This window comes from Quercus suber, unplaced genomic scaffold, assembly GCF_002906115.3.
Source record: "Quercus suber isolate HL8 unplaced genomic scaffold, Cork oak 2.0 scaffold_5, whole genome shotgun sequence".
Classification (NCBI taxonomy): Eukaryota; Viridiplantae; Streptophyta; class Magnoliopsida; order Fagales; family Fagaceae; genus Quercus; species Quercus suber.
The window spans coordinates 1196427-1206675 of NW_027069471.1; the positions used below are offsets into that span (position 1 = coordinate 1196427).

The 10249-nt window shown below is 34.8% G+C and overlaps 1 protein-coding gene and 1 long non-coding RNA gene across 2 annotated transcripts; both read left to right on the top strand.

Moving 5' to 3' along the window:
• The first annotated feature begins 379 nt into the window (after positions 1-379).
• Positions 380-865, top strand: LOC112040125 (uncharacterized). The gene is made up of 2 exons (XR_002886063.2): positions 380-485; positions 631-865. It is a non-coding gene; the product is annotated as an uncharacterized LOC112040125 (long non-coding RNA).
• A 3030-nt stretch (positions 866-3895) lies between these two features.
• On the top strand, positions 3896-8875 carry LOC112040136 (transcription factor bHLH140). Its single transcript, XM_024073037.2, has 6 exons — positions 3896-4193; positions 4343-4464; positions 5225-6180; positions 6730-7402; positions 7489-7659; positions 8359-8875. Exons 1-6 carry the CDS (start codon positions 4157-4159, stop codon positions 8692-8694), a joined length of 2295 nt encoding a protein of 764 aa, XP_023928805.1. The 5' UTR covers positions 3896-4156; the 3' UTR covers positions 8695-8875.
• The last annotated feature ends 1374 nt before the right edge of the window (positions 8876-10249 follow it).

Here is a 10249-nt window from a genome sequence, read left to right on the forward strand (position 1 = left end):
TAAAAATTTTAATGGCTATTTTTATAGTTATTAATAATTTTAAATTTCCCTCACGCATAAGATGTATTTCTTTCTATTTTATTCCATGGTTAATATTAAAACCCATGCCAAAAATTTGTCTGCTTTTTCATCCACACGTGAGAAGCCCAACTTAGCTATAAAATATTATCATGGAATATTTATATTTATTTACTTTTTTATCCGATTTCGAGTACTTGTTTTACACAAAGGAAAAAAAAAAAAAAAAAAAAAAGAAGGAAAAAGGAAAAAAATTTACAAAGAAAGGGTTGGTGAACCGGTCCGGACGGTCTGATAGTTGTGAACCATAACGAGTCACTCCGGTCTACCACTAGGGTTTAGCTATAAATACTTCCAAACCCTTTCACATTTTCCCCTCGGATCAACTAGGGTTTCTGAAAAAACCAAACGCAGCAAGAAACACAACCGCGGCGGATTTCGTTAGTCCAATCACCATGAGAGCCAAGGTAAAGCTTCCAATCAAATTTCAATCCCAATCCAAATAGATCAATTTCTCCGATTTCAGCTTCAAAAAATTTTGCGATTTCATTTCAATCTCTCATATATTTGCTTGCGTTTTGTTTGTTTGTTTGTTTGGTAATTTTCTTTCAGTGGAAGAAGAAGCGTATGAGGAGGCTGAAGAGGAAGCGCCGAAAGATGAGACAGAGATCTAAGTAGAAATGCTTACAGATACAGTCTCCTATTGTTTAATGTGTTGTCTTTTTGAGTCTCGAGAAACAAACAGAGGATTGCGTTTTCGTTTGTTCTCTGTATTGTCTTTTGACTAAAACTCTGTTGTTGTTAGATTCTATCTAATGGATTATTATTATTAGTTTTTGGATTTTTATTTGGTTCTGTTTTAATTAATTTTTTTGAGAATGTTTATGATTCCGCATCATAATTGCGCATTCCACGAGTTTTTGCTTAGTTCAATATTTTCTGTCTTTGATTGTGAATTTTTGAAGTGGGGTTCTCAAAGTATGAAGAAAAATAGTTGAAGATTATGGTAAACTGCATGACAAACTAAATGAAATTATGGTATCAATTGTAAATAGGTTGTTTGTGTCATGTCTGCTTTCCCATTATCTAGTTTATTGTATGATTGTTTTATGGACTCTTAGTTTCTTGAATATATATAGTTTCTTAGTTAGGATTACTTTTCTTCAATGTATTTGTTTCTATGGAAATTGGAAAACTCTGTTTTGTACTTTTGTTCTACACATTACATTTTTTTTAGGTAATCAATAGAACAAATCCTTTGTATGCACTGTACTGCTATTGACACTGTTATCTACACTAACAATAACCAAGCCTTAGACCCAAAGATTTCCGGCCAGTTATGGATTCTCAAGGTCAGTTATACGTGTATTCTCTTTTGCCACTCCACTCTATAATATCCAAAGGCATCTCTATGCCACCTCCTTAATTGACATACTATTTTACTAGTTCCACTAATGTCATGTCTCCATCTAATTTTTTTTACTCTTCAATTTGAATTCACTCACCTTTTCCATTGTTTCATTAATTGTTAACCTTAGCACATCACCAAACCACTTGAAAAATTTTTAATCATCTTTTCATCAGCAGGGCCAACCCCCAATTTTTTTAATTATTATTTTGAAACCAATTTTCCTTATGCTCAATTTTTGTTTGTTTGTTTTTTTTATTGTATGAATCCATGTATCTTCACTTGTGTTACCTGTCTCATTTTCAGCTACCCTCAGTACCCTATTTTTTGAAAATATTGCACTTTAATAGCCCGACATCCTTAACCATGGGGCATAATTGGTAATAGTCATTTGAACCTAAGAAGTATTCTCTTGATTCGAGTTTTCACTTTACATAGTACATCCCCAACATCCTCTTCCTCTTCAATTTGTGCTATGGCCTTAGCGATTAAGTATTACAATTTTTCATTAATTCTTAGTATATGAGGAATCTCCTAACCAACATTTTGATTCTTGAGGCCATCCGCAAAGGATTCCTCTTGATTAAGTGGTGTGTACATTAGGGTAAAAAGGGTAATAATGTAGCAAGAAATTTTCACTTAGCATATGTAATATTTGTGTGTGTATAATTTTTGAGTTGTAGCTAAAATGGCACATTCTCCCCTTGTATGTTTCAAGGTGGGGGGAACGAGGATGTGAATTCAAGACTTGCTGATGTGTATCCTAGGAAGAAAAATGTGTGTATGTAATATTTATAGTTTAATTATGTTTCAATTTTATAGAATAGATTGGTCCTCTTTAGGAAAAATTATTGGTTTGGCCCTTGTTTGTTCAAAACCGTGTTAGTTTCAATTTTAATATTCTAGAATTGTTTGTGGTTGGTTCAACAATGAATGTAAATGACTCGTGCATGAACATCTTGTAATCAATGTAACCATTTAATTTACTTGAAAAAATTACGATAATTTTCCCAAGGAAATGATGCCAAATGAAGCTCCTAATTAGCTTTGGAGTGCCGAGGAATAATTTACTCATTGTTTTGGCATGATATTAAGTTGATATTAGATCTAAAGCAGACAATGTTTGTAGCTTTGTTGTGGACTCGTCTTATTTGGACATTTCATTCAATCAACTCATCTGGCAGATTCTATCATTCAGCATGGCCAAGAATTTGACCAAGATAAACCTTTCTTATAATGATCTAACAGGTGGGATTAGTTCCACTAACTGGATAGATCTTTCGAATCTTTTTAACCTTGACTTGCGTTCCAATTCGCTTAAAGGGAGTATTGCAGTTTCTTTGTTTTCCCGTCCATCATTGCAGAAATTACACAACTTTCCAACAATCGATTTTCTGGTCTACTCAATGAATTTTACAAAAGTTATTTTAATATAATGGATACCCTTGATTTGAGTTCCAACAAATTGGAAGGGCCTTATACCCATGACTGTCATTGAACTTCAAGACCTTAAAAGTTCGTCACTTTCTTCAAACAACTTTAATGGCTCCTTGCAGCTTAATAAGATTCAACAAATGAGAAACCTTTTCCATCTTGATCTTTCGTACATTAGCTTGTTGATTGAACATAATGGAAATAATTCTTCTTTGTTGCCGTCCTTTCCCCAAATTACCACATTAAAATTATCTTCTTGCAAGTTGAAAGTATTTCCCGATTTCTTGAGAAACCAATCCAAATGGAAATTAAGCATTCTAGACCTTTCAAATAACCAGATTCAGCAAGGGAGTCCTAAATGGATCTGGAAACTTAGTAATCTTCTTTACTTAAATCTCTCTTAAAACCATTTGCAGACGACCCTTAAAGGACCTTTACTCAATCTTTCTAGTTTGAGTGTCCTAGACTTCGTTCCAACCAGCTTGAGGGGGAACTCGTGGTTCCCCCACCATTTGCCACATACTTGGATTTCTCGAGGAATAACTTCAACTCTGCCATACCAGCTAGCATTGGTCACTCCCTTTTGCTTATTTCTTCTCGCTTTCAAACAATAAATTCCGTGGGGGCCTCCTNCATAGTGACTAATGACCAACAACCAACTATTTAGGATGAGTGAGTAGTTATGGTGGCCAAATGATGGACTCAATGGCACTAATAATGGTCATCGGCAATTGGGGGGAGGGAAGAGGGTGGTGGTAGCATGTAAGGTTGTCCAGAGACCTATTGAATTCAACCCACCCAAGGGATCCGATCACACCCAAACCAAATAATGTTCTATTTAAAAAAAAAAAAATTTAAAAAAAAAAAACATATGAATCCAAAACTTTCTTTGGATAATGATCTATAGTGTTTAAAACTGTAGAACATTTCTTTTCTTTTCTTTTTGTAATTTTGGTATGGATAGATTTCTACAGATCATATAAAATGTTCTATGTTGCCTAAAACATTTTAGACCGAATCAAACAGGATTTTAGTTTGTATGTTCAACACTAAACGACCGTCGCATAGATAGATAACTATATTATTGCTTGGTAGTTTGTACCATCTATCTCAGCCAAACACATATTTTTCTAGGACAAGATTAGCCTTCGCCTAGGCCAACCATAAACCGCAGCCAAACACAACGTAGCAGCAATTGAAGAACCAAAGGTAAAGAACTGTATAGATTACAGAACAGAATGTACTACAAAGTACAAACTGTATAACTCTCCCGAAGGCAAATCGAAAATCGAAAAAATGGAAATGGAAATCGATGACACTCCAAAACCCAAAGGTACCACCTTTGAGAGCAGTTATTTATTTATTCAATTATTTTTCTTATACTTCGCTAGGGTTTAAGGTTGTCATGGATTATCAAATGTCATTCAACTCTCTGCCTTTTTGTGCTCTTTTTAGTTGATATTCATTGTGTGTTGTTCAAAGGTGAAGAGACAAAAGGGAAGCCCATCGCGGTGATATTGGTGGGTGCACCAGGAAGTGGCAAGTCCACATTTTGTGAACAAGTCATGGCCTCTTCTACAAGACCCTGGGTTCGCATTTGCCAGGTTTTTTTTTTTTGTCTTTCTCTTGTTTATCTCTGATGAATGCCACATGTTCGATGAAATGCTTGTATGGGATTTGACTTTAGAGTTCAGTTCATAGATTGTGGGATTGTTTTCGTTTGCATGAATTTGTGTGTGTGAATTATGTGATGAGTATTAGTAAGTGATTGGTTCTCTTAGGAAGAACTAACTGAGTGAAATTTGATAAATTACAAAATTTTCCAAAAACTTAAGCTCATAGGAAATGGTGAATTTAATGATTTAACTATTATTCTAATAATCTCGAGCCCAAACTCCCAATGGCTAAGTGGGACCTGATATGTTGGAATTTTTTTTTTTTTTTTTTTAAATGTAGGTAGAGCAAAGAAAAGGTTTGAATTTGGTATCACGAATTATGATGCCATTATAAATTACCAACTGTCTTAAAAACTTAAGTTGTTAGAAAATGGTGAATTAAATCTTTTAAACATTACTCTAACAAAATTCAATGGCAAATACAGAACAATATCTTAAAAGACAACAACTAGAGGGCCACTGGGCTAATGCTCTAACAAAATTGCTTTATTACCAGAGTTTCTTATGGTTATCCACGGCCCATTTCTTAGAGTGTTATCTAGCTGCTGTTATTTGGCTAGTTTGTGTTTCTTGTACTAATTAAGTAATTATTCAAATGATTTGTGGTGTCTGTTTAATGTTTGAATTACTTCTTTTGAATGAAGTGCTTCTCCCTGATATTTTTCGTTGATGTCACTGCCCTGGTCAGGACACCATTGGAAATGGTAAGTCTGGAACAAAATCTCAGTGCCTAAAGAGTGCTGCTAGTGCATTGAATGATGGAAAAAGTGTATTTATCGATAGATGCAATCTCGACAGAGAACAGCGTGCAGAATTTGTGAAGCTTGGCAATCCTAATGTAGATGTGCATGCCATTGTGCTTGATCTTCCGGCTAAACTCTGTATATCTCGATCAGTTAAACGGACTGGGCATGAGGGAAACTTGCAAGGTGGAAAAGCTGCTGCAGTGGTGAACCGAATGCTACAAAAGAAAGAATTTCCTAAACTGAGTGAAGGGTTTACTCGGATCACATTTTGCCAGAATGAGAGTGATGTCCAAGCTGCTCATAACACATACAGTGCACTTGGTCCTTTGGATACACTTCCCAATGGCTCCTTTGGCCAGAAGAACCCAGATGCCAAAATTCAACTTGGTATAATGAGGTTTTTAAAGAAAGTAGAGGTTCCTGCTAACACGGTATCTGATGCAAATAGCATTCAGAGTTCTGTTTCTCATAAGAATACTGAGGAAAAGGAGCCCAGCTACAAAGGACACAATAATATATCTTCATTTTCAGGGAATGCCAGTAAGGAGTTAAAGGAAGGTGAAAACCTGGCAGTTTGCTCTTCTGGCAGTCATGCTTCTTTGAACAACACTCCTACTCTGGCATTTCCATCTATTTCAACATCAGATTTCCAATTCAACCTTGAGAAAGCCTCTGATATTATTGTCGAGGTAGTTGAGGAATATGTAAATAAGCTTGGGAGTGCCAGGCTTGTGTTGGTGGACATGTCTCATAAATCAAAGATTTTGTCTTTGGTTAAGACAAAAGCTGCCCAGAAAAACATTGAGTTGAATAAGTTTTTTACATTTGTAGGAGATATCACAAAACTTTATTCAGAAGGAGGTTTACGCTGCAATGTAATCGCTAATGCTGCAAATTGGTAAGTTTATCATTTCCTTGTATTTATTTACATAGCAAAAGAAGAGGAAAAGAAAGGGGGTTGGGGACACATGTTATAGCAGGAAAACTTAGTTGAGACCCTTATTTCAACCTCATTGGTACCTGGATCGTATAGGGCTAATAAATATATGAGTAAAAAAAAACCATATAGGGTAACTCCAAAGATCACTTGTCCATTTTCAAAGATGCATTGGCTGAATTTCATCCATGATTGTAGAACTGTTGCAAGATGTTCTCTTGAGCTTTTTTAATCAAAAGCTTTGGTCATTATTTGTTTTGACTACACGGAGAAAATGCTGTTCTGATTATTACAGAATATTATAACTTGTCATGAAGGTCAACCATTTTGCTCTTGTTACAATATGCTGAGCTTTGATTGCATGTTTGCTCGCTCAATTATAACACAAAAGTTCAATTTTCTTTAGTTCACTGTTACTTCGTTGGCGAAAGTATAATGCAATAAGCTTGTGATTATATGCGTAATTTGCATGTCAAGATTATCAAATGTATGTGTAATTTTCCCTTCTAGGCGACTTAAACCTGGAGGTGGAGGCGTGAATGCTGCAATTTTTAATGCTGCTGGTCCTGCCCTTGAGGTTGCAACCAAAGAACAAGCTCAATCTCTTCACCCGGGGAAAGCTGTGGTTGTTCCTCTCCCTTCAACTTCTCCCTTGTTTAGTAGGGAAGGGGTTACCCATGTCATACATGTTCTTGGACCAAATATGAACCAACATCGACCAAATTTTCTGAACAATGACTATATTAAAGGCTGCCAAATTCTCCGCGAAGCTTACAATTCATTATTTGAAGGTTTTGCATCTATAATTAGGACCCAAGGAAAGTTGGCCAAAGTAAGCAATGAAAACCTTGACTCAAATCCTTCAGGGGCACAAGAGGTCATTGAAGGTGCAAATACAAAGCATTCTCCAAATAATGATCAAAAGAGTAAGAGAGAGCATGAACATGACTATGATAGAAGCAAAAAATGCAAAGGATCTCAGGATGAAATTGGGGCAGATATCCCTGAGTCCAAAATCGGAAAGGTAGACAAAAACAATGACAAGATTGATGGAAGCATGACCAAGGAATGGGGATCTTGGGCTCAAGCTCTTCATAAAATTGCCATGCACCCTCAGACACATAAGGATGTTGTGCTGGAGATATCAGATGATGTTGTAGTACTGAATGATCTTTATCCCAAGGTAATTTGGAACCCTTAATTCCCCTCCCCCTTTTCTTTTATTTAAAATCGCATATATCAGGTGCAGAACTTTTGTTCCTTATGCAGGCAAGAAGGCATCTTTTGGTGCTAGCACGATCTGAAGGTCTTGATCGCCTTGCAGATGTTAGTAAAGACCATCTGCAGTTATTAAAGACAATGCATGATGTGGGTTTGAAGTGGGCTGAGAAGTTTCTGCAAGAAGATGCATCATTGATCTTCCGCCTTGGCTATCACTCGGTATGCAATACTTTTGCTTTAGAGTATTTGTTGAAGTGTTCCTCTTTTGTGTTCCTTTTTATGCCTATGGGCCCTGGCTCAGGATCTGTTGTGGTGAGGTCTGTGTAGGTTCTGCATTTGAGTCTGCCAAAAAGAGGAAATAAGAAACTATTCTATGTTAGTAGTTCCAAGCTTTAAAGCCATAGACTAGGTGTTGTGGAAAGGATAGATTTACAAACAAATAAATTTAAAAGTTGAGGACAATACCAATTGCAGGCTAAATTATGGACTCAGCTAACTGAGTTTGGTTTTATGTGATATCAAGTGACCGGAACAATACATAATGATATGGGACAATATGATGATCTATGATGAGAAGGGGAGAGGACAGAAACATGTGTTTTTGTTCTGAAAAAATAAGATGATTTTATGATTTAAAACAGGTATTTAAAGTTACTTTTTATTGTAAATTGAATAGATTTGGTGAGAATAATTTATGATGGAAAGAATTAAAGAGTGAAGTATAATAAAGATGCGTTTAGGATGATCTGACATGCCATTACATTTAGTAGCAGTTTTTGTGCCTTTTTGTTCATTGCCAATTTCAATAGTTTTTCTAGTTTCACACACAAAATGCTGGCTTATCAATCAACAGTGGTTAGTGGAAGTTGAAAATTGGGTTTCTTAAAAGGCATTTCTGATTGTGTATCCTCTTTGCAGGTCCCATCAATGCGACAACTACACCTTCATGTTATTAGCCAAGATTTTGATTCAAAAAATTTGAAAAATAAGAAGCACTGGAACTCATTCAATACCGCTTTCTTTCTCGACTCTGTAGATGTACTTGAGGATGTCAGCAGTCATGGTAAACCAACCTTAAGAGATGATGAAAGCTTGTTATCTATGGAGTTGCGTTGTCACCGATGTAGAAGTGCACACCCCAACATACCTCGGTTAAAATCACACATAAGCAATTGTCAAGCCCCCTTTCCACCCTCTCTACTTCAAAATTCCCGCTTAGTGCTTGCCCCATGTAATGCTGGTATTGATCCTTAGATGTGTTTATTTGTCATGTATCCTCAAATTTTGTTGTAAATAATGTAGAATCATACTAATGTACACTTTGCATCAAAAAAAAAAAATGTAGAATCATGCTGGTTCAAGCAATTGTGTTTTTGCTGGCTGGCTTGGCACTAGTAATGAAATCCTTGTGCATCAACAATCTAACTTTATGATTTTTGTCTTCTCAATGGATCTGTAGTTATGATTGTGAAATAATATAGTAGTGTTAGGAGATTATAACATTTCCTTGCTCCTTTGTCAACTATGGAAAAATTACATTTTACATCCTAAACTATATCCCATATTACACTTTGCAATATAAACTTTTTGAATGCATGTTTTACATCCTAAACTATGAATATTGTTATACTTTGCACTCTAACGTTAAGTGATTTAAAGTTTAGGGTGCAAAGTATAATTAGGAACATAGTATAAGGTGGAAAGTTATAATTTCTTATTTGTTTGTAAGGGATTAAAAAAAGGGGCAATTTTGTCTTTTCACATTATGTCATATTTTTCAATCTAGGTTAACAACAAATTTGATGTTGGGGTATAAAGTGTAACAATGATCATAATTTAGGGTGCAAAGCGTGCATTCAAAAAATTTATGGTGCAAAGTGTAATTGAGAATATAGTTTAAGATGGTAAAATGTAATTTTTTCTATCTATGAAAAATATAGAGATGCTCTGACAATTTTTATAAACATGTTTTATAGTCTAGTTTTCTTATGGAATGAGTTCCTAACAAAGCCGAAATTTGTACAATTGTATGGTTAAAGTTTTCGCTGTTAGAGAACATGCAGTAGGAACCATATTGCATAATGTAAGCGTTGATGGAACAATCAAAGCGTTTGCAGTAGAAATAATGAGGCCATAGAAGCTGTGGCATTGTGCATGGTATTCAGTTCATCTACATTCTGTTATAATATATATATATATATATATATATTTTTGTTTAATGAAGAATAAGAAGAGGGCTTATCCACATTCTGTTTAAAGCCTATGGGTTATTGGAGTTGCCAACTTTGTTTTAGGGGTTATAGGATTATTAGCCCTCAATTGGGAGGAGGAAATGAAATGTAATGAAGAAAATCATTTTAGAATTTTTTTTTCCTTTCTTTGTTTGAGAATTTTATTTGAGAGGATGGAAAGTTCATTCCCTTATTTGGGAGTTTAAATGAGAGGAAATGAAATGAGTAAGAGAGAACTCTCATTCTTATCTATTTCTTTAAAACCTCAAATTTTCATTCTCCTGAAATTGGGAAGAATTTGAGGGAATGAAATTATATTTAATGAATTTTTACTAAAACTTCCAAAATATCCTTATATGTTCAGTCATTTATTTTTAAATAAGGGTTTAATAGTAATATTATCATAAAATGATTTCATTCCTTTCCCTCTATATTACTCTTAAACAAGATTACTTATACTCCATTTATTTACGTTCATTTCTATTCTTTTATTTTAAAACATTCAAATAAGATTACTTAATTCTATTTCATTCTTTTTTTTTTTTCCAATTCCTTTCCCTAATTTAAATACATTTCAT

Coding starts and splice junctions, on each gene's coding strand:
- LOC112040136 (XM_024073037.2), top strand. CDS start 4,157: ATGGAAATGGAAATCGATGACACTCCAAAACCCAAAG. Junction 4,465..5,224: donor CCTGGGTTCGCATTTGCCAG/GTTTTTTTTTTT, acceptor TGCCCTGGTCAG/GACACCATTGGAAATGGTAA. Junction 7,403..7,488: donor TGAATGATCTTTATCCCAAG/GTAATTTGGAAC, acceptor TTCCTTATGCAG/GCAAGAAGGCATCTTTTGGT.